The sequence below is a fragment of the Rhipicephalus microplus genome, unplaced genomic scaffold (assembly GCF_043290135.1).
Source record: "Rhipicephalus microplus isolate Deutch F79 unplaced genomic scaffold, USDA_Rmic scaffold_17, whole genome shotgun sequence".
NCBI lineage: Eukaryota > Metazoa > Arthropoda > Arachnida > Ixodida > Ixodidae > Rhipicephalus > Rhipicephalus microplus.
In genome coordinates, this window is record NW_027464590.1 from 4912501 (window position 1) to 4937666 (window position 25166).

At 48.6% G+C, this 25166-nt stretch overlaps 1 protein-coding gene across 11 annotated transcripts in view; it reads left to right on the forward strand.

The window, feature by feature from the left end:
* Window positions 1–25166, forward strand: part of LOC142785024 (uncharacterized) — a 424940-nt gene that overhangs the window by 61098 nt on the left and 338676 nt on the right. For all 11 annotated transcript variants that reach the window (XM_075883440.1, XM_075883442.1, XM_075883443.1 and 8 more), the window contains exon 5: window positions 2869–3095. In XM_075883440.1, coding sequence (XP_075739555.1) covers window positions 2869–3095 — 227 coding nt within the window. The remainder of the gene's footprint in view (window positions 1–2868; window positions 3096–25166) is intronic.

Here is a 25166-nt window from a genome sequence, read left to right on the forward strand (position 1 = left end):
CCGATGACGCGCCGCACTCGTAGACCGCCGCGCGCCCGCTCGTAGTAATCCGATCGTGCATCCGGTGCGGCCACTCGTAGTAATCAGGTCGTGCCGCCGCTTACAGCTTCGTTGCTTGTGAAGAAACACGTCGCCACGAATGCGCTAGCGGGTCGTTCCTGCCCGCAGTCGGCGAAGTTAGGGCTAAAGACGACTTCAATGACGCGCGGCGCTCGTAGACCGCGCTGACGCTCGTAGTAACCTGATCGCGCATCCGCTTACTGCTCGTAACTAAAGCGTAGTTATAAATTAAGTGATTATCAAGCCATGAACACGTCACGAAGTGGCGATTTTCGAGAGCCATGTCCTCGCGACGCACAAGCAGCAGACGACGATCTCCCGGAGCGAGCATCGGGCCAATGGCGAGGCAAGCTGAGGCAACATGGCAGCCACGGCCAATCAAGGGCCTCAAAACGACCTTCAAACATTTGCTTTTTGCTCGCTTGTTGTCAAAGGGAGGAGCCAGCTGAGGTGGGAAAGTTAAACACGGAAAAATGCTCTTTCCGATGAGCCCAAGAAGCCGGCTCCCGGCCCAAGCATAGCGAAGCTATTATTTTGTGAAAATCGCCGTTTTCTCGCCATTTCCAGAAATATTTTTGCTATCTAGGTGGGTGAAACGAATTTTCCGAAGCACTTCTGCACGGTTTTCAGTGTAGATATTTTGGAATCGGATAGAAAAAGGGTTCCAGAAACTGAAAACTTGAGTTTCAAAAAATCGATTTTTTTTGCCATTTTTCGCGATCCCAAAGCCGCGTCCCCCCTTAAGGTATCTCAAATCTTTGTGTATAGGTTCTGTCGGCCGTTGGATGAGGCCCTCCACAGAAGGCGCACTTCGGTGAGCAAACGTCCTGGTCGCCAGGGGAGGTGATTCCACAACCTCGACAGATAACATTTCCTGGAGTGGGACACACTTCAGCTCTGTGGCCTAATCTACCACAGGTGTAGCAGACGTCAGTATGCCGTCGGTAGAGGGTGCACTTGACTATGCTGGAACCACACATGACGTAATTTGGGACTCGGAAGTCCTTCAAAGAGGATAACGACTGTGGTAGAATTCTTGATTCGCCACACTTCGAGAACAGATTCCTCGGTTGAATAGGAAGTCTTCTGAGCTCTTCGTCCTCAATTTCCCTATCAATGTTTCTAATGTCCTTGCATGTGTTGTCGGGCGCAGCAATGTAAGAGCTAACCTCATACCCTGCGTTGATAACGGTGATGGTCTCTAGACTTGCGTAGGCCTTAGCGTTGGCTTGCGATGGCGTACTAATCACAACAATGTTCTGCACAGCGTTACGACAAACGATGTATTCTGCGATATCCGCAGCTGGGAAATGCGCCGCTGTCGAGAGGGCTTGAGAAATCCGGACGTTACTGGTACTCTTGACGTTCAGGCCTCCCCAAGGCCTAACAATGATTTGAAAATGCTTCCTTGGTAGATGAGGCAGCCTTGACGCTTTAGGTAGGCATTTCTTCACGTTGGCGGCAGATCGGGTGTCAGCGTTCTTGCTGTATGGTGGGCCTTGAACTTCAGCGCCCGCCCTGAGTGCTTTAGTTGACTTACGCTTACAAAGCGCCGTTGTCCATCCAGAACACTGGAATTCTTCAGGAGAAATGTCCTCCCCTTGCACAGTGACTTGCATAGCTATCTTGAAAGCTGAAATGTGCTGAGCCTTTCGTTAGGCTTAGCTAAGCCTAACTTTAGGCCTAGCAAGCCACAGTGTGGTCTAACAAAAAAGTCCTTCAAAATTCGGTAAAAGATCCATCCCCGTGACAAAATTGTTTACACGTCTTCAAGACTTCGGGCGCCAACTGGAGCAAAAGGAATCAAACACATAGCTAACTTTCACAGAAAAAAAAAAGTGAACAAGCAGGAGCCGATGTTTAGACGACCGCATAAATCGGCTCCCTCTAGCATTTTCTGACCTGCGAGAGTGGGGGGGACATCTGTTGTGATGGTTTAATTACGGCCAATGATGATGCCGACACTGCGGAACCGTGCACAAGTTGGGGCATTGTGAATGAAGTACGTAGCGAGAGCGATTTGTAGGAATCGGATTGCGAGAACGACTGAACTTTGGAGCCAGTGCCTCATGCAGCTTATGCCACGGGCCTCAGCGAACGAGCAATTTGCCGTTTTAAATGAACTCGATACCGCCCTTATCGCTTCTGTTCTTCGATACACAAGCGTCACGCATTTTTTGAACCGAAAAGTTTGTGTTTTCACTCGCAACTTTTTTTAAAAGCTTTGTTTCATTTACTATGAACTTCAGGATGCAGCGAACGGATGCCACGTCCCGCTCAGGTTCATTATAAGCGGGCTCGACTGTGTTTCGAATACTTCGAATAGTACAATTCTAGTGCCAGTCAAACAGAGTAGCAAAAATTGTTAGAAAAGTATTTCATATATTTGTGCACTTCTACAAAGAAAATATTTTCCGTGCGGCCCTACAATATGGCAGTTAAATCAGATACATCGGAGCACTAGGCTCACTTTGTAGCTCATTAGTTCCAGTTTGCTCTTTAGATGCCAAAGAAAGTATGCCAGGAAACGGCATACATTGATTCACACCCGCCTAGCCATTGAGATTTATCAAGCTTGGTATAGCATTTGTGCTGAACTTGTTCTTTTCTGAAAATGTGATGTCTGTACTTCTGCAAAGCTGATCATTTACCGGGGTTGAAGCTTAAACTTGTCATTTCTTTCAGTAAGCTGACATTGTGCAAGAGAGAGAGCCTGTTTGTAAAGAGCGAAATTCTGGCATTGCAGTTCTACTTGCTCAAATTTACGTTAGGCAGAAAGAGAGAAATGTGCACATTAATTTCCCACAGCCCAGCCCCAGTGAACGCTCAAGCAGATAGCGAGCCGCCTCGCTATTTCTTGCGAAGCCATGCTCGGCAGGTCTCGCACGAGCATGTTGCCGAGAAGCGAAAGCTGGAGGCCAGGGGGAAGAGCAGTGGCAAGAGGTGCCTGTGGAGCCCCCCTGAGCAGGCCCAGCCCACGGAGGATCCGGCGTCAGCCAGTCCCGGCCAGCATTGCAGCCAGGGACTGCCTCACGGTGGGAGGACATATTTCGTATAACATTTGTTCTGGTCAATCATGTTGCTAGTGATGTTGAACTAAAATGTTTTCCACTGTATGACATCGGAAAGAACAGTGGTGCTAATTGTGCCATTTAGGTACAGTGCCATCTTCCTGTGCCTTGTTGCGCATATTCGAGTAAAGCTTGCACCAACTGCACAAAAGTCCACCAACTCTTCTAGTTTACACAACATTGTAGACCATTTGTAGTCCAAAAATATTTCTTGTCACGACAAACACTATGCAGCTTTTCCAAAGTGCCCTGATGCTCAATTCATTTCAGCAATGCACTTTTTGTCACAATATATTCAGCCTAATCAGTCTTCGCCACTGCATACATCGCCATTGTTGCAAGATGAACATGCCGTCAACAATTGCACATATTTGTTAGCGAACTGACATTAAGGCGTAGAGAAGTGATCATATCGTTCACAAGTCACTTCGCGTTTCATAATGTAGCCATCACCGACAAGCAGTAACAGCTACCGTATATATTCGCATAATGATCGCACTTTTTTTTTTTTTTTTTCAAGAAACTGACTCCAACTTCGGGATGCGATCATTACGCGGGGTAAATTTCCCGTGAAAATGTATTCTGAGCACCGGAAACGCGAAAAAGTCGCTAATCAGAATGCTTACAGTAGCTATCATGAACATAACCAAAAATAAAAGTAAATTAAGGCTTATGATTGTAATAAAATGCACGCATTACGCAGGAGCTACATGCATGGCACACTTCCCTTTTATTTTTTACCGCTCCTACCCCCCTAACGTTCATTCAGACTCTGAAGCATCACTGGCGTCAGTGTCGTCGCCGCACGGTTACCTGTCGGAACCGGCAGTTTTTCACTCTCCCACAGAGGGTCATCTTCCATGCCGTAGAGCGCGTTGTAAAAGCCAGCGACAGTCCATTCCGCCGCATAAAGCTTGTCGTCCAGCCGGAACTGGCGCGGATGTCTTTTGTGGCTATTCCGAGCCTCCGGGAAACTGCACGCCTGCGTCCGTATCATGTCTAATGACACTGCATAACTGTTCTTGTGCATGTCCTTCACATATTCGAGCACTGCCTTTTCAATGTCTGGGAACTTGCCAGATTTAGGTCCACGGAAAGCCCATTGCGTGCTGTTAGTAGCCATGAGCATGTCGCGCTGTTTTTTCCGATGTCGGATCCGGATTTCGTCTACGCCGAAATGTCTGCCGGCAACGCGGTCCCCGTGCCCTAGCGCGTAGTCAAGCGCCTTCAGCTTGAACGCCGCAGTGAAGCTCGCATACCGCCCCATGGTGAAACAACGCTTCAACAGATGATCACAAAGCACACAAAAAAAAAAGAGGTTTCAGGAAACAAAAAACATTGCTGCGGGATGAACACGAGTCGACCAACAGGCGGCCGCCGCTGTAACAGAGTGGGATGTCAAAACAAACATGGCGGCTGACGGAGCGAAGCCACAGCATTATTTTTCTTCTTTGCGTCAGTTATGGAGGTTGTGAGTACGTCACACGCGTGAAAACAGTTTCTTCCATCTAAATAAGGAATGCTTTCATTTAAGTAGGTAAATTTACGGCACTAGCATAGTGATGCCCGCTTTCAGATCACAGAAACAATGATAGGTGCGTTCAGCTAGACTTCGCACATGACATGTCGATGCGGCAAGTTCAGGTTGTGATCAATACACGGGGGGGAAAAAAAAAAAAAAACGTTGAATTTAGACGACAGTTTAGGGGTGCGGTCATTATGCGAGTGCGATTATTACGCGAGTAAATATATACTGTATTTACTCGCATAATCGGCGCACTCGCATAATAGGCGCACCCCTAGTTTGGTCGCGGAAAATTCGATTTTTTTTTATTTCCGCGCATAATAGGCGCACCCCGAACTTGGCCGTGATCAGAAACGATTCTACCCCCCAGCGGTACAGTTGTAACGCGGTCCCCGTACCTTGAAGAAAAAAAAGAAGGCAAATCGACGAGCGAATAAAAAAAATTCGAAGTGCAACGACCTAACCAACATGTTTGTCGAAATAAAACTTGAAAAAAAAAAAGCGTCCATGAGCGAAAAAAAAAAAAAAACGGCTGTTCCATCAATTACTGATACCCCCCAAATCGCCGCGCTTTTTGGAGGTCACGTGTACAACGTCGGGGGCTCGATCGCCATCACCACCATCGGAGAAAAAGAAACGCCATTTTGCAAGCGGTGTGCGTATGTTGTGGTCGTGTATTGAACTTTGGTTCCACCATGGGGAAGTACGCGAGCTACACGGCTGGGTTTAAACTGAAGGCAGTGCAGTACGCGCTGGAGCACGGCAACCGGGCTGCAAGCAGGCATTTCGGCATTGGAGAAACCAGTATTCGGTACTGGAGGGACCAAGAAGAAAAACGTAAGGTGACGAAGAAGACACGACGGGCTTTCCGCGGTGCCAAGACCGGCAGGTATCCGAACGTCGAAGAGCAACTGGTCCGGCATATACGGGAGCTACGACAAGACGGCTGTGCTGTGTCGTTGGATATTGTGCAGACTGAGGCGCGCAGAATAGCCTAAGCGCAGGGCATTGAAGCAAGAGTTCAAAGCCAGCTCCGGATGGACAACTCGTTTCATGCGGCGCCATGGCCTCGCACTGCGAAGGCAGACTACCTTGTGCCAGCGCTTGCCCGCAGCATATGAGGACAAAGTGGTGGACTTCCACAGTTTTGTTATAAAGCTCCGACAGCAGAAAGACTTCATTTTGTCCCAGATCGGCAACGCTGATCAGACCCCCCTTTGGTTTGATATGCCGTGAAACACGACAGTGGAGGAGAAAGGTGCACGGAGCGTCATCGTCAGAACGTCTGGCGCTTATAAACAACGATGCACCGTAATGCTGGCGGTGACAGCGGATGGGCGTAAGCTACCACCTTACGTTATTTTTAAACGTAAGACGCTCCCAAAGGCGAAATTCCCTCAAGGCATCTACGTCAGAGTCCAGGAAAAAGGCTGGATGAGCGCGGAACTCATGGTGGATTGGGTGAAAACAGGGGTCGGCGGCCGGGTGGTCTGTTGTTGCCATCCATGCTTGTCCTGGACAGTTTTCGTGGGCACCTAGTAGACCGCGTACGAGATGAGCTAAAGGAGCTGCGCACAGATCTGGCAGTGATTCTGGGCGGCCTCACATCGATACTGCAGCCTTTGAACGTGTCCTTGAATAAACGTTTCAAGGACAATGTTCGAAGGCTGTACACCACCTGGATGGCTGGAGGACAACATCAGCTGACTCCAGGTGGTAAGATTAAGAGGCCGCCTGTGGAAATGCTGTGAGCTTGGATCGTGGAAGCGTGGCAGGTGATCTCCGACGAAGTCGTCTGGAAAAGCTTCAAGTAGACGGGTATCTCGAACGCACTCGATGCGAGTGAGGATGACATGTTGTGGGGTGCGGATGATTCGGACACCGAAAACGAATCCCCGCTCGGCGAGGATGAATGTGTGATCTCCGACTCGGACTCCGAATAGGGAAAAGAAGGAACAGCTACGACTTTTGTGTAAATAAATTTTATGTGTGTGTGTGCAGTTGACGGCTCTCGCTTGTTCATTAAAAGGTACGTAGGTATGTTTGTTTTATGCTGAATTAATTGGTAAATGATAAAGTCGCCTTTTACTTGACAATTGTGCAGATTTAAAGCGCGAGAACCGAGTTGAAAAAATTTTCGAAAATTTTACCCCGTGTAATTGGCGCACCCCTAACTTCGAGCTGGATTTTCTGAAAAAAAAGTGTGCCTATTATGCGAGTCAATACGGTATTGGCATTGGAGACTCGTGTGTTCAAAAGCTTTTATGATATAAAAAAAAACTACATGTCTCTTGATCACACTGGGCAATGTTCTCCATTATGTCTATAATAAAGCCAAGGCAATGATGCCCACTTTTAGTTCATCTGGTATGATGAGTTGCAACGTCTGCTTGAGCACGTCCAAGCACTTTTCGTGCGGCTTGATTGTGAAGCTGGCATAACTTAGGTGGCAAGCCACCGTGGACCACATGGCCAGCCACAAACAAAGAACTCTTATGCGCTTCCCGAATGCCATCAGAACAATCAGTGTTGTCATCAATTGGCAACAAAAAAGTTCAGTTTTACCTCAAGGGTGAAGAACTGAATGTAATAGCAGTGAAACGAAATGCTGTACAAAGTAAGGCTGGCAGCTAACTTTTTTTAATGTGATGTCACAAAACACCGGAAAGTGCTAGTGTAAGCGAATGCAGGCTCTTCGTGGAGAGATGCTTTTTTTTTACACAATGCGTCCGTGTAGACAGTGCAACACGTAGCAGGGTATACGAGCCAACTGCTGATGCCTGTTGAGGTAGTACGCATGCCCGTAGAGTTCAAATTCACGATTGCTTCAGGAGCGAGACCTCTGCCCAATCTCCATATCCCTTACTACTTGTTTAGGACCTGCGAGGCATTCGCCTCTTCAGAAAGCCACTTCAGAAAGAGCAACACTTTTCGCACACTCTACTTCGAAGTGTGTTTGAGCTGCCCACTGATGGCTGCTGAACTAGGACGCACGCCAGTGCCTTTAGAAGCAAAGTTCACCCCTTTCGTCTTTTCGTGTTTATTCAAGACTGGCAGGTTGTTTCCTTTCTGCTTGGACAGCAATCCTCCCAAGCGGGGTGTCTACATGCGCCCTCTGAGCATTAAAGATGGGCCAGCTAGTAATATTTTTGTTTCAGCTGCGTTCATCGTCCCTGCACGAGCGCATTTCTCTGAGTAGTGTATACGATGGGTGATGGCATGTTATCAGTTTTGGCATGACATGGGATGTAGCAGCGACTGCAGAAATCCGTTGAGTGTGTTGATATTGCTGTAACAATAATAAAGTTATTGCACAATTCACCTTAGTGTTAAAAAAAATGAAGCATTCGACAAATGTTGCTTATTATGTGCTGTGAAATAGGGCGACATATGCTCTGACTGTTCTCTCTGACTGCTCAAGAAGGCCATTGTGGCTCCTCAAAGCTTGCTACAAAAGGCACATTTGCCTGCTCCTAGGACTACTCCCAAACCTATGTACACTGTTCTACCCTTGAGAGGGACAAAGAAGCCTTTTCTATTTACAATAAGTTTTGTTTAAGAACTAAACACTTCATATGCATCCATAGTTATATAACACACTGTTTAATGAACCGTGATGAAGTTTCACTGTTTATTATTTTTTTCTTTTTGGTAAAGCCATCTCAGTGACACACACTACATTTTTTTTAAGCCTTCTTTCCGTAGTCGATTTACTTTTGCTTGCTCTGCTCAGGGTTCGCACAGCCCCTTGAAATTCTTCAATATCATTGATATTGACAATATTAGTTCCAGGTCCCTTGAAACTTGTTGAATGCCCTGAACTCCTTGTAATTCTTGGAAATGCTGTGTAACAACCTCTAGCTCATTTCAAACGCCCCTTTTGCTCAAGAATGACAATGAAAGCAAGCTGTGTTGACAAAACGGTGTTCATGAAATATCACAGACTAGACAAAGTCTATCTATCGGAAATTAAATATAATCCAAGTCATATCGCTTGGTCGTGCCATGGTTTCTAAATTGGCTATAGTCTGCCATCTTTGTGCACTCTCGAGCTAGGCCATGTCCACAGCTATAAAGGTAGTGCTGCCATCCATTGTAGCGAGTGCCGTAGAAGTTGTGCAGGTGGAATCAGTGGCGCATCTTGCCTAAATTTTTTAATATTGTGCTCCTACATGGAAGACTCATTTCTGCTCTGTTTTTTTTTTGGGGGGGGGGGGGGGGGTAGGGGGAGCAATCTCATTCATAATCGGGGGAAAAAGAGGAGACTCGTTGAAGATTGTCCATTGACTGGCATGGCCTCATAGCACAGCGCTTGACGATGGCAGGCATCGCTCCCTGTGCCATCACGACACCTGCACTGGGCACACTAGGGAGTGGTATTTTGTCTGTCAGGCTTGTGTGTGCAATTTCACCCAGTACACAGTACATTTTCTTTAAAAAAAATTTCAGGCGGAAAGTTCTGGTTCCAGCTTGCGTGGCTTCATCGTACGGTATATCACAACTTAGTGCGATCGGAATCAAGTTATCTTTATCCAACCAAGATCACGATACAGTCGAATGTGGATTATACGTCCCCCGGTTTTGCGGCGACCGGCGCTTTACGACGGTCGTCGGTTTAGTTCGACAATATTCCCCATAGAAATAAAGTATTCAAAAGCCCAGTTTCATGCGAACTTCAAATCTTACAACCCTCAGATTTCATCCGAAAGGAAAAAAAACACCTTCACTTGAATCAAACATTGACTCTGATATTCACGAGTGCAAAATATGAACTTGTATTCTCCTAGGTTCATGATTGGAAAAGTAGCGAGTGAGAGAGGATGTCTTGTTAGGATGGAAAATTTACTCTCCTTGAAGTTCATGCTACATGAGCCCCGATCACATGGGTACGTATCTGGGGTCTTTACCTGGTTGAGGTCCAGCGACTCAGAGTAGCTTCAGCCAGCCAAAAAGCTGATATTTTCACGTTTTGGGTTCGTAGGAACTTTGCCTACTCAACATACAACTGATATCTTGTCTTTTTCACACTCACAGTCTCAGGCTTGTACTCGCATAAGAATGTGACATAGCTGTTATGATGCAAAATTACTTTCGCTCGACGTCAACGTTCATAAAAGGGAGAAAGCACTAGTAGTACCTCACAGGGCAACAAATTACAACGCACATAGCACAAGTCGCGCACTAAGGCATTCTAGACAAGCTTGTGGTCTGTCACCATTGCGTGATAGTGATTACATTGTGTCTCACTCTTCTTATGGGCAGGCAATTCGGGCAGGCGATTTTCGGACTGTTTATCATATTGTTACGTGATTTCGTCTGACTGAAAGAGGGCATAGTGGGGCATACCCAAGTAAGGTGCCTCAGACTTCGAGTGAAGAAGTGGAAGTTGTCGGTGAGCTGCGTTGTGGCTGCGGACTGACAACTGTTATTTTCCACGTAACATTTTGGTGGAGGTGCTGGGTACTCTTCTGACAACGGAGCTACGCAGTGGACGCCTGAAGTCTGCTACCATGGCTCTGGGTGAGGATACGGCTTCGCCACCTACCTCAGCAACGACAGCAACCCGGTACGTCGCCCTAACGCAACCCCGTGATCCCGGTACCTTTACTGGAGAGGACAACGCGAATGTGGACAAGTGGCTTAGCATGTACGAGCGCATCAGCAAGCAATATGGCTGGGACCCAACCGTTATGCTTGCGAATGTCATTTTCTATCTTGACAAGACCCCTCGCACATAGTTTGAGACCCACGAGCACGAAATCACAAGCTGGGAAATGTTTAAACAACAGCTCCGCAACCTTTTTGGCAACCCGTTTGGTCAACAGCTTGATGCCCGAAAGCAATTGGCTGTACGTACACAGACGTCCACTGAGCCCTACTTGACTTATATTCAAGACGTCTTAGCGTTGTGTCAAAGGGCCGATCCCAACATGACTGAGGCCGACAAGATTTCGCACGTTTTAATAGGAATCGCCGACGATGCGTTCAGCCTGCTTGTATTTACCAACGTAACGACCATCGACGCCGTGATCAAAGAGTGCCGCCGTCTCGAGCAGGCGAAGAGTCGACGCATTTTGCAGCAGTTTCAGCGCCTACCCAACACCGCGGCAACGTCATCTTGTGAAGCCACTCCTTGTCATCCGTCTACAACCGAAGACGTGACGCGCATCGTCCGACGTGAACTCGAGGCCGCTTACCCGGCTGCCATCAAACCGACGTTGCCCGACGCCTCAACGCCAGCTGTCGCCTTGATCCAGGCTGTTGTCCGCCAGGAATTCGCTAACTTTGGTATCCTGTCCACTGCATCCACACTGGATAATACTGGTCCCTCGATAGCTTCTGTGGACATGAGACGTCGCCGTCCGTACTCTATTCGAACCAGGAACCCGTCTGAATGGCGAACAGCTGATAAGTCAATCTGCTTCCGCTTTGGTCGCGCAGGACACATCGCTCGTTACTGCCGCAGCCAACGGCCATCTATGTCTTCTCGCTCGTACCCCGCTTACAGTAACTCATTCCGTCCACCAAACCACCGTTATCCGGCCCGCACTCAGTCTAGAGCATTTACTTCCCCTGAGGACTACGGCCACCCTGCCCTGTCGTCGCCACCGTCTCAAAGCCGCCCTTCTCGTTCAAACACGCGTCGCCGCTCTCCCTCGCCATCGTTCAACCGCCGCATGTCCCCGGAAAACTACCGTAATTACTCGAATCTAACGCGCACCTTTTTTCCGGTTAAGCGAGTTCATAAATCGCATGCGCGTTAGAATCGAGTACGAACAAAAAAATTACGGCCAATCTATTGCCATCGGCAAATCTAAAATGGCCGCCCCCTACGTGCGTCGGCATGGCGCGTCGTCCATTTCTGCCTATGTGTTTCTCATGTGCGGCACTTCGTACGTGTGCTGAGGAGTTCGTCATCTAGTAGTGCATTAGCATCGACGGCGTGGAATGGCCGACTCCAAGAACTCGAGTGCACCATGATGCCGCTTTTAAAAGAAAAGTCATCGCGTGTGCAGAAACGGACTGAAATCGGGCCGCATCGCGGTCGTTCGTGCGTGCGGGACCGGCGGAAACAAAAGCAGAAGATTTTCGACAGCAAAGCTTTACGCAAAGGCTTCAGTGGACCACAGCAGGGTCGGTTTCCGCAAATTAAAGAGCTGCTCGGCGAGTATGTGCTTTAGCAGCGAGCAGCACAGCGGCCCGTGACGGCAGAACTGCTCCAAGTGCGGGCTATACAATTAGTCTTAGAAAAATGTCTAATGCGGAGCCAGTTTTAAGCGAGCAGGTGCTGGCTAACTAACTTTATGAAGAGGAAAGGCTTTTGCCTCCGGAGGGGAACATGCATATGCGAAAAGTTTTGCGGAGGAGTACGATGAAAAGCTTCACAGTTTTCAGAGGTTCGTCCTAAACTTGCGGCGCAACAACGACTACCTGCATGGGCAAATCGGGAATGCCGATCAGACGCCTCTTTACTTCGACATGCCTGGCACCACAACCGTCGAGAAGAAGGGGGCGAAGCAAGTTCGCGTGCTGACATCGGTCCACGGTAAAACTGAAGTGACGGCAATACTCTGTTACACGTCAGATGGGCACAAGCTTCGCCCATACCTCATATTTAAATGGAAGACGCTCCCGAAAGGAGTCGTTTTTTCGAGTGGTGTGATCATGCGGGCCAGCGAGAAAAAATGGGTGCGAGTTGCAATCGATGTCTTACGTTTTTTTTTTTTTTTCCGCGGTGGAAATTGGGTGCGCGTTACAATTGAGGGTGCGGTAGAATTGAGTAAATACAGTAGGCTGCGCAGCTTCTGGAGGTGAAGCTGCCCTGTCGACCTTACCCAAAAATCCTCTGTTGCCCTTACGTTTGAACCCGAACACCCTAGAAGTATATGTTGATGGCACACCTGTTGAAGCTTTGATAGATACGGGCGCTCACGTCTGTATTATGAGTTCGCGTTTTCGTCGTCGCATGAAGAAGGTCCTCAAGCCCCCCTTGACCAGTGTCGTCCAAGTTGCAGATGGTGCAAAAGTCCCTGTCGTCGGTATGTGCACAGCTCAACTTACCGTAGCCGGTCATCAAGTGGTCGTCCTTTTTACCGTGCTTGAAACATGTCCCCACGACCTCATACTAGGCCTCGATTTTCTTGCCGCCAACTCTGCTCTGATTGATTGCTCCGCTGGTGTGCTCCGCCTTGAACTGCCACAAATCAGTGCCGCCCCGTACCAACCTACGTGCCGATTACAATGCAGCGATTTTGTTCGCCTGCCCTCCAAAACTGTGATGTACGTCGATTTTCTGTGCTCACCAGCTGTGCCCGACGGTGACTATTACGCTCCGCCTCTCACCGACGTACTCCTTGCGCACAATGTTGCAGTGCCCTATTCGGTGCTCAGCATCACAGATAACAAAACTTGTCTACCTCTTGCCAATTTCGGCTACATGAATCATGTGCTTCCACAAGGCATTTCTGTGGCCCACCTGTGCCCGTTGCTCGATTCACAAATTGAAGTGCTTGCCCTAGACACACTTGTTTCACCGCAGCGCACATCACTCGCAACACATTTGGGCAGCCGTCAAATTGTAGACATGATCGCCACTGATCTTCCGCCTCTGCAAGTTGAAGCCCTACAACATCTTCTCGAGGCCTACCAGTATATTTTCGATTTTGCTGACCGACCTCTTGGGCAGATGTCCTTTGTCCAGCATCGCATGCACACAGGTGATGCCAACCCTGTTCACCGCCGTCCCTACAGCGTGTCTGCTTTTGAGCGGAGCATAATTCAGAAGGAGGTGAACAAGATGCTAGCGAAGGACATTATTGAACCATCCTCCAGTCCCTGGGCATCCCCGGTGGTATTAGTTAAAAAGGACGGATCGTGGCGATTTTGTGTGGACTATCGCCACCTTAACAACATCACCAAGAAAGACGCATACCCTCTGCCCTACATTGATGACGCCCTTGATTGCCTCTATGGTGCCGCCTACTTTTCTTCCATCGATCTTCGTTCTGGTTATTGGCAGATTGCCGTAGACCCCATGGACCGAGAGAAGACGGCTTTTGTAACACCCAATGGCCTCTACCAATTCAAAGTCATGCCTTTCGGCTTATGTAATGCCCCCGCCACCTTTGAACGAATGATGGACTCCCTGTTCCATGGATTCAAGTGGTCTACGTGTCTTTGTTATCTGGATGACGTGATTGTGTTTGCTCCCACTTTTGAAGCGCACCTTGAGAGACTGTCGAAAATTCTTGATGTATTCCGTCTTGCCGGCCTTCAGCTGAATTCATCCAAGTGCCGGTTTGGTCGCCGTCGCATTACATTACTTGGACATATTGTTGACGCTTACGGCGTACAGCCTTACCCAGAAAAAGTTCGAGCTGTGAAGGACTTTCCTGTGCAGAAAACCGCTAAAGATGTCCGCAGCTTTGTGGGGCTCTGCTCCTATTTTCGGCGGTTCATCAAGAACTTCGCAGAAATCGCTCGGCCCCTAACAGATTTACTCGAACCAGATGAGACGTTTACCTGGGGTCCCTCGCAAGCAGCAGCATTTTCCGACCTGACCACTTTGCTCACTTCTTCTCCTGTGCTGGCTCACTTCGACCCTACGGCACCGACCGAAGTGCGCACCGATGCCAGCGGTTACGGAATAGGCGCTGTGTTGGCTCAGCGACAACGTGGGCAGCGTCGCGTGATAGCTTATGCCAGCAGGCTGCTGTCCACCTCGGAGCGTAATTATTCCATCACAGAGCGCGAAAGCCTAGCGCTGGTGTGGGCAGTCGCGAAATTTCGCCCTTACTTATACGGCCGACCATTTATAGTTCTTACCGGCCACCACTCTCTCTGCTGGCTCGCCTCCCTCAAAGATCCCACAGGTCGTCTCGCCCGCTGGGCACTCCGCCTCCAGGAGTATTCTTACACCGTAGTGTACAAATCAGGAAAACTGTACAAAGATGTGGATTGTCTGTCACGCTACCCTGTGGCCGACTGCGATCCTACGAGCACTGATTCTGTGGGCTGCGTCCTTTCCATTTCCCAGCTGCTTCATCTCGGGGACGAGCAGCGTCGCGATCCGGATATCAGCCGCCTAATACAACAGCTGGAATCTTCACCGCAAGACGCTTCTGTTCGCATGTTTACCTTAAAGGACGACACCTTATATCGGCGTAATTTATCGCCCAGTGGTCACGACCTACTTCTGGTCATACCAAAGCACCTGCGTTCCACAGTCCTACGCGGGCTCCATGACGCGCCAACCGCGGGTCACCTTGGTGTCTCTCGCACATATGACCGTGTGCGCCGCCGCTTCTACTGGCCTGGCCTTTCACGCTCTGTACGTCGCTATGTCAACGCTTGTGAAATTTCCCAGCGTTGCAAAAAGCCGCCGGGACTACCTTTCGGATATCTTCAGCCCATCGACATCCCATTGGAGCCATTCTTCCGTGTTGGTTTGGACCTTCTCGGTCCCTTCCCAACATCCGCCTCCGGAAGCAACCCGTTATGCAGTTACGCGAGCCATGCCAACAAGCTGCGCTACAGACGTCGCTGATTTTCTACTACGCGATCTCATTTTAGTGCATGGAGCCCTTCGTCAACTGCTGACAGACCGAGGCCGTACGTTCCTTTCGAAAGTGGTTGACGATATCCTGCGTTCCTGCTCTACCCAACATAAGCTCACGACATCGTACCACCCCCAGACAAACGGGCTTACAGAACGTTTAAACCGCACCCTGACAGACATGCTATTGAAGTACGTCTCGGCCGACCATCGTGATTGGGACCTTGCACTACCCTACATGACGTTCGCATACAATTCCTCCCGGCATGACACTGCCAGGTACTCGCCATTTTACCTTCTGTTTGGACGCGAACCAACATTGCCTTTGGATACCTTCCTGCCAGCCACTGCGCAGTCTACTTCTGAATATGCACGCGACGCTATTACCCGAGCTGACCACGCTCGTCAGCTTGCCCGCAGCAGATTAATGGCATCCCAAGACTCGCAGAAGCATCGTTACGATGAGCGGCATCGCGACGAACACTTTCCAACAGGTTCCCTCGTTCTTCTTTGGTCCCCTACGCGACATGCAGGCCTTTCAGAAAAACTTCTCTCTCGTTTCACGGGCCCATACCGCGTGCTTAGACGAGTGACCGACACTACATATGAAATTGTCCCTGATAATCCATCAACCTCGTCCGCTCTGCTGTCAAGGGACATCGTCCACGTATCAAGGCTCAAGCGTTACCACACTACTTCTGCTGTGGCCCCGTAAACTCGCCGGGTCTGCGCTTTTGCCGCCGATGGTCGTGTTACGTGATTTCGTCTGACTGAAAGAGGGCATAGTGGGGCATACCCAAGTAAGGTGCCTCAGACTGAGAGTGAAGAACTGGAAGTTGTTGGTGAGCTGCGTTGTGGCTGCGGACTGACAACTGTTATTTTCCACGTAACAATATATACGCGTCGAATTCTATTTTTTGTTTTTTGTAAGGTTGAGAATAAGGACTCCTTTTTATCTCCTTGAACTAAGCAATGCTGGCATTAGCTGCCACCTGGCAAGAATAATTTAATTCCTAGGCCGGCACACATTTTGTGCTGGCCTAGGAAGACTGTCACACCTGTCCCGTTTATTAGGGAGGCGATCGCCGGGCTAATTCTAAGAGCCGAAGTATCGGCCCCCCGAACCGCACCACGAAAGCGTGGACAATTTAAGAGTGGTCCTTTTTGGTGCGCCAGCGGACGCCGGCTGTGGCCCAAAGAACAAGTCAGAGCCGAGAGTTGATAAACAAACAAATTATATTCTCAATAATGGCAGATCGAAAATAATACACAAAAATGCACACTCCACAATAGTTACATACAATACGTCACCAATCAAACAACGTACTACACGGTACAATCAGCCACACTCAAAACAACGGACACAGACAACAATACGCACTACAATGCAGTCGCATGCATTGAACAACCAAGACACTTAAGGACTAAAGAGATAGAAAACCTATTCAGTCCAAAGTCCTTGGAACAAAAGTCTGAATGATACTCTTCCGAGAATCACTCACTCAAAGTCCAGCGTTGTTGTCGTTCCGCAGCTCTCGAAGTTTCTCTTCCAGGAAACCTCCCGTCTTCAATTGGCCACTCCTCAAACTTCAACTTCTTCGCCGGAAAACCGTCGGCTTCACACACGCAGCTGTTGCCACGGGTCTTCGCTCGATAGCGGTAAACACACGCTCTTGCCTGTAGCCCGAGCCTTCACCCCTCAGGTGGAACTCCTCTTCATCTCCTGCTCTGTCACTACGGACAGCACCTTCGCCGACTCCACGGCGGAATCCCTACGCGCTCCGGCGCTAACTTTCCGTCTTCTCCTGCTTTCTCGTCTCGGCCGCTCGATTAAATACTTTCCGCGCCACCTTCCAGAATGTTCTCATTTCGTCGGCGCGATGCGCAGCGAAGGCTGGGGAGAGGCACGAGACGGTTCGACTGCCCTCTCCGGAGAATGATTCACTCGGTCTGACCCCGCCTCCTTCGTTCTAGAAAAATCGCGACCTTGCTGGGCCGCCGATGTGGGGTGAGGAGGATCGTCTGCGAAGCCGTGCTTCTGCGGGGAGAGCGCGCGCCCGGGAGCCCTGGATGTTTGCTTTCTTTTTTTTTTTTCTTTTTACCTCGCGGCGTTTCTGCAGCCCGTTGTCGCAAGGATTTGGCGGCGCGCTCTTTTTTTAGCGCTCGTTCTGTGACACTGCCCCCCACTTTAAGAATATTATCTCATAATATTCAAACCCACACAAACGAGCGCGAACAGTCACCACACATTCTCACAGAGTGTAACACAATCCGTCGCTCGTGACACGTCACATTCACAATATATCACTCAATACGATCGGACATTGTAATTCAATTACACAACACGGGAAAACACAACCACAAGCACATGAGTACAACACTCCACCACACATTCCCAATAATACAAATGTACAAAGTTCTCTCATTACAACAATGGTCCAATACTATACATCACATCACAGCACAACACTTCGACACTTGTGACACAGGATACCACAACATTAACACAACATATGGCACTCAACACTGCCAACCACATTGTGCTTTGACCTCAGCACTTATCCTGCGTACTTCGAGCAGCGCTTGCGCCCCCTTTTGCGGTGCTCGCTCGATCTCTTCTTGTGCTTCCACGTTCTTTTTCGGCGAGCCCTTTCCAACGACGATATCTGAGGCGTTGTCTCGGCCATCGTTGTCTCTTCCGACACCGTTAACGCGTCATTACATTTGACGGGTCCTGTCTGTTTATTTACCCGCTTGATCATGCCTCTACATTTTTCCCGGCTGGCCAACTCCGTCTCCTTTACACTGTCGGTCGGCTGAGGTCGTGCCGACGTAAGTCTGGTTGCTCGGCCCGTGAACTTATTCGACACGATTGTCTTCTCCTTCGCTGTCTCTTGCGCCGCAGCTTCACCTTGGGCTCTAGTGAGATCCGTCACGGGATGCTCCTCCACTGTATCTCGCGGCCGCTGTGTTGGCGAGGGCTCTAGCTTCGGGTCTTCTCCCAAACATTCTGGATCACTTGGCCCTCGCGCCCCGTCGATGTTTCCGATGACAAGGTCATACAGGGGGGTCGTCATGCATAAAGCAGTAACCTTCCCGCTGAAGTACGGGGTTTCAACCTCAATTTCTGCTTCGGGAAGCATCCGAACCGTACGGTCAATTAGGCAAACCGGTTTCGTTCTGCCTGTCAACTCACTTTCCCGTATCAAATTTCTCCGCACGATAACAGTGGAACTGCCGGTATCTCTTAACACCATAATCTTTTTGCCCGCAACTTTTCCAGGCAGCGTTGGCATTCGCTTCGTAACACCGGTTGACAGTTTTGACATTACAGCACCAACAATAGGAATTTTCTCCCCATTTTTCAATTCTACGAATCCGTCGGTGACGGCATTATTATCGGATTTCGGTGCTGCTTGCACACAGGATACCTGGCGAGTTTGACTCGCTCCGTTTCGACATGCATCTGCTTTGTGCCCAGTCTGACCACACTTAAAACATTTCACTACCGTAGGGCTCGTAAAGATCGTCCGACAGTTTTTCGCGCGATGACCCATTCGGTTACACAGAAAACATCGCTGAATGCTCTCTGGTGCACGCTTCTTTTCTTCGGGAGCCAATTTCTTCGAATCATCGGGACACTCCTTCTTGACCTTGGCCAAATTAGTGCCACCCTGCGCTTCCAAGAATTGATCAGCCAATTCAAGCATGTCTACAAGTGAGTCAGCCTTCCTCTCTTTTAAGTACAATGACAGGCTTGGGTGGCAACTAGTAAGAAATTGTTCTCTAATTAGGAGCTCTCGAAGTTCATCGTACTCCTGTGCTGTCCCTGAAAGTTCAATCCATCTGTCGAAATAATGACAAAGTCGGGCGGCATACTGCGTAGCTGTCTCACCATCAGCTGGCTTTCCTGTCCGAAATCTGTCCTGGAATCCTTCCACAGTGAATCTAAATCGCTTCAGCAAAGCAGCTTTCACCTTTGCATAGTTGGCTGCATCGGTCGGCGTCAGCCTACCGTACACACTGAGCGCTTCACCACTCAAGCAAGTACTCAAAGCAGTTGCCCATTGATGTTCCGGCCAATTCTGGCTCTTCGCAATCGTCTCAAATCGGTGAAGGTACGCGTCAAGGTCGTCCTTCCTTTCATCAAACGCTACGAGCAGCTTGCTTGGGTTCAAGCGGAAGCCGTGATCTTCCCGTTCGCTGCTTTCAACTCTAGCTTGGACGGGAGTTTCGCTTCGCTGTTGCAAACGGAGCCGCTCGAGTTCCATCTCGTGCTGCCGCTGCCGTTCCCTTTCAGCCATCTCCGCTTCTCTTTCTTCTCTCGCCCTTTCGGCTGCCAACTTTTCTCTCTCCAGCTCCAACTTCAATTGCTGCTCTCTTTCTTCCTTCAGCTGTCGCTCTTTTGCCTCTCTTTCTTCTTTCAGCTGTCGCTCCTTTGCTTCTCTTTCTTCTCTCGCCCTTTGGGCGGCCAGCCTTTCTCTCTCCAACTCAGCTGCCTTTTCTTCCTTGGCCCTCTCTGCCGCCAACCTCTCTCTCTCCACCTCAGCTTCTTTTTCCGCTTTGGCTCTTTCGACCGCCAACCTCTCTTTTTCTAGCTCGGCTGCTTTTTCTTCTTTGGCTCTCTCTTTTTCTTCTTTTTCCTTCTGGGTGACCCACTTCCGTAGTTCGGCGCCAGAAAGACCCATCTTTTCACCAAGAGCAACTAACTTTTCGAGATCCATTGTGTCTCGCAACTCGCAACTAAAACCTTGCCGCGTGCAAAAAGTATCTGCCTAAATCAGTCTATCGGAACACTCCCCTGCACTCGTTAACGAGAACACTGAACAACACACAAAATCGTTCCGATAGCACTATCAACAACTCGAGGCTCTTTCTCACTACTTTGGACACACTGTGCACCAAAAGGTCCTGTTTCGCGGACGCCAGATTAATTGTCACACCTGTCCCGTTTATTAGGGAGGCGATCGCCGGGCTAATTCTAAGAGCCGAAGTATCGGCCCCCCGAACCGCACCACGAAAGCGTGGACAATTTAAGAGTGGTCCTTATTGGTGCGCCAGCGGACGCCGGCTGTGGTCCAAAGAACAAGTCAGAGCCGAGAGTTGATAAACAAACAAAATTATATTCTCAATAATGGCAGATCGTAAACAATACACAAAAATGCACACTCCACAATAGTTGCATACAATATGTCACCAATCAAACCAATCAATCACGTACTACACAATACAATCAACCACACTCAAAACAACGGACACAGACAACAATACGCACTACAATGCAGTCGCATGCATTGGACAACCAAGACACTTAAGGACTAAAGAGATAGAAAACCTATTCAGTCCAAAGTCCTTGGAACACAAGTCTGAATGATACTCTTCCGAGAATCACTCACTCAAAGTCCAGCGTTGTTGTCGTTCCGCAGCTCTCGAAGTTTCTCTTCCAGGAAACCTCCCGTCTTCAATTGGCCACTCCTCAAACTTCAACTTCTTCGCCGGAAAACCGTCGGCTTCACACACGCAGCTGTTGCCACGGGTCTTCGCTCAATAGCGGTAAACACACGCTCTTGCCTGTAGCCCGAGCCTTCACCCCTCAGGTGGAACTCCTCTTCATCTCCTGCTCTGTCACTACAAACAGCACCTTCGCCGACTCCACGGCGGAATCCCTACGCGCTCCGGCGCTAACTTTCCGTCTTCTCCTGCTTTCTCGTCTCGGCCGCTCGATTAAATACTTTCCGCGCCACCTTCCAGAACGTTCTCATTTCGTCGGCGCGATGCGCAGCGAAGGCTGGGGAGAGGCACGAGACGGTTCGACTGCCCTCTCCGGAGAATGATTCACTCGGTCTGACCCCGCCTCCTTCGTTCTAGAAAAATCGCGGCCTTGCTGGGCCGCCGATGTGGGGTGAGGAGGATCGTCTGCGAAGCCGTGCTTCTGCGGGGAGAGCGCACGCCCGGGAGCCCTGGATGTTTGCTTTCTTTTTTTTTTCTTTTTACCTCGCGGCGTTTCTGCCGCCCGTTGTCGCAAGGATTTGGCGGCGCGCTCTTTTTTTAGCGCTCGTTCTGTGACAAAGACACCCGCAAAACTGTCGCTTCCCTCCCCCTCTCTCCTCTCACAAGGCCAACGCAGGCAGTGTCTGCTAGTAAAAAATCAACCGCTTGCCCTGCAAAACCGTTCGCTGGCCACCCTGTATGTCTAGGCACTGGATCGTGCATTTGGAATTCACTCAAGCAAGGGAGTCTTTACTTGGCTTTCGCTTGACTTGATGCTTTTCTTGACTCGAGTAGATGTGATGGAAGCAACATTACCTTCACTCAGTAGTGGGGCAAACCCAACATCAGCGTCATACCACTCTCCTTCATTCAATGAATAAGAACAATAAAGGTGTAATAACGGTTAAACATTCACAAACTATACCCAATTGCGCAATGTTCACGCGATACCCCCTCCACTTTGTAACGCATTTACTGGAGTTCCCCCCGTAGGAAAATGCGGGCGGGTTTCTTTTTCGATTACATGACGCCTGGGTTATATGACTGTTTTACTTGGTCCCGTGAAAGTTGTATAATCATGGTTCCACTGTATTTTAGAAGATGTTTGGCATCGCAACAACAGGGTAATTTGCCTTGAAGAGCCATCAGAAAGGCACAAAGCTCCGATACAAAACCTTAGCAGGTGAGGTCATCTCATCTGTCGAAAGTTTTATGCAAGTGGCAAACCTGACCTTCGAGGTGACTTGTCATCATGAAATCACAGCAACTTCCTCTCGAACTGCGACACTTGATGGAGACTACAGAAAGAATGACTCCGGGGTCGAAGCAGAAAAATAGTGGATGATGAAAATTACATGGTCACAGCTGTTGCTCTAGTGCATTCATTTTGAATTTATTTAAAATGATGTTTTCAGATGGTGAAATTTTGCGGAGTTTCACTTGTTCTTAGAATAAATGCTTTTTTATCGTGTGCAACGGTCTGGTTCATTTTTAAGGGGGGACCAAGGTTCTTAGGGCTCTCTTTTATTTTTGAACCAAGTGTGACAGAAGTTGGCATGCCTACTTAGCTTGTTCTCCGGATTTTAAAAATGTAGTTATTTTTTCTGTAGCTTTATTAGTTGAATAAATAATCAAGATAACAATTTATATTCTTACCAGAATAGAAAAATAACCACCTGTCAAAAATTTATAAATAACATAGGGATTGACAGTAGAAAGCATAAGACATGCAACATAAGAAGCACTTTTTTGAATGGGTCATTATTTCCTACTTTACAGTACACTAAACTTCACAGCCCTGAATGTGGCCATTGCATGGGCATACAAAAGACTAGTTTGAAAAATTTGCATCGAGAGAAATCAAAATCTGCTTCCTATGTTGTGTGCTCCAAACATATAGCTTCATGCTGCAAAATAAAATATTCTGCTATCTGTAATATTTTAGGATATATTGCAGTAATTTTCATGCAGGGTGTACAAAATCGCCATTTTGAGAAAATAAAGAAAACAAACAATTCTAACATTTTTAACTGTAAAAATGTATGCACCTATAATTACACAGCCATTGACATATAAATGAATGCTAGAAAGCCTAAGGAGTGCAATGCTGCAAGCTGATCAAAAATTGAACAAGTACTTCTCGAATTACAGCACAGTAAAGTTCATTGCATGCAACCAAATACAGAAACTTTTTTATAATAAAATAAAAAACGTAGCTGCCCATTAAATATAGGCTCCCAGCAATGTTTTTTTTTTGTGCACATTTAGCTACATTGTGCAAAAACAATTACAGCTCTAGCTGTCCTAGGTCCACTTTTACCGAACAAGCAAAAGAAAGTGGTCAAAATCTGTGCTTCGAGAATAATGCTGTTAAAACTTAATTTTGCTGTTTTGAAGAAAAAAAATCATGGCACACATACTTTTAGTCAGTTAATATGCACCGCGGGAATGTAATAGGACTGGTTGTTTGTACGAGCGTGTCGTTTCTTCTAGTCCTGTAGCAAGTTGTGGCCGTGTGCTTGTCTGCCGCGAGGCCGCTTATCAGTTCGGTGACTGTACTGTACAGTACGGTGACTCAGTACGGTACTGTACAGTACGGTGTATCAGTACGGTGACTGTACAGTTCGGTGACTGTACTGGCTGGCTCTTTCATTTTTTGCCCTCGTGGTAATGGCACATGCAGCTTCCGTAGCGCGGTGCCAAGTCTCTTGGCCACATGATTAGTGCAGTCTTCTTTTTCTATATTGACAGCACCATAGACTTTTGACCCTGCAACTGCACTATATGCTTTGCTGTCACCGTCAATCAAGAATGTCATGAAATGCAGTGGAGTGTCATAAGTCAATGTTCTCTGCAAAATGTGCATCGCAGCCTCCGTTTCCATGGCATGGGAGGAACAGTCTGCATTGTTTTCACAGACTGGGCCTTGGAATGCCTGCCACACTTCCTCGTCTGGGCCCATATCCTTGTGCCTACTGCATGTCAGGCAGTAATTTGATATGACCTGGAAGTCTAAGCAGAGGGCAGTATCTAAGGAAATAACTGCGCCAATCCCGTTGTGGCTTTTGTGGCCCCTCTTCTGCGAAGTGCCGTCAAACATAACAGCCACATCAGTTTCGCCTGCTACTTCTTTCGTCAACTCTCTGGATCGGCGCAAGTTTTCACTCACAGCTGCCATGGCAGCGGTGTGCACCTTCTTTGCTATCGAAAAAAATCCTCGGTGGTGCATTGGCTTTGGGAGTCCAATAATGGAGCAAAATCTCGACAATTGCTCATGCCAAATGCCGACATTGCGTGCAGCCACCACCGCCCTCACATTTACAGCGAAACTATCTTGGGAGTTCCCACTGTCGTACCGTTGGCTCACTGGGCTGCTGCCGTCCGCCGTAAGATGCAGTGACGTATAGGAGCACGAAAGAACAGTCACTGAGCATTAGCTGTTTTCGCAATGAAGTTTGAGGAGCGACGAAAGTCCCTGGCGCTTTTCTGCCGGCTCTCGAACGGAAAGTTTTTGAATACCGCAAGCAGGGCATGCCCCACCTGCCACAAGTGCCGTCAGCAAGAGGGTGTCGCACAAAACTGTCGTTGCACAAACCTCATCGCGCTGTCTTTCGTCTTTTTCGAAGAAGCCGAGCTTCTTTTTCGAAGCACTGACGAAAGAAAGCGCATCGTCAATCCCTTCATCGCAGCCACTGTCGCTCGTGCACTCGTCGATGCCGCCGTCAGGCCTAGCACACGTAGGCGCGTTCTTGTTCGTCGCCATCGTTCGGGGCGCTTTACGTCGCCTTCCCTTGAACTTGTGCTTCGTTCGAAACTTCTGCGGTCTCACGTTGCACTTTTTCGGGCTTGCCATCGCAGAAATATGCATAGACGCGCAGAAAACAGACGGACCAAATGCCGATGGCCGCCACCAACACAGCTGACAATGACTCGGTAGCCAATTGCGATGCGGCTTAGGGTGCCGTGTGTTTCAAACCGCTCAAACCACGTGATAAAAAGGCCTCGTAGTTTTTTTTTTTGCACACGTACGAAACTGGCGGTCGTCGGAGCTGTATGAAGAAGGCCGGACGCAACTTTCCCAACCGATCGCGATGGCGGGCGGCACTGCGACGGGGAGCAGCGCGCAGTCAAAGATGGCCAATATCGGCGCAAATTCACGAAATTTCGAGCCACCGCGATGCCATCATACACATTTTTTTGCATTTTGCGGTTCGAATTTAGTTTTGAAATTTTCACAGATGAAAGAAGGTTTGAAGATTACAATGCAATAAAAATCAGAAATACGAGAAATTTTGCTAAAAACGCAATTTTTCGACTCGCATCTCCCCTTAAGAGTAGATGACGTGTTCCATGATCTTGGAGCATATGTTGGTGAGGGAAATGGGACGGTAGTTTGCAGGGGATGACCGGTCACCTTTTTTGAAGATTGGAATGACCTTCCCTGTCCTCCAATCATCTGGCACTG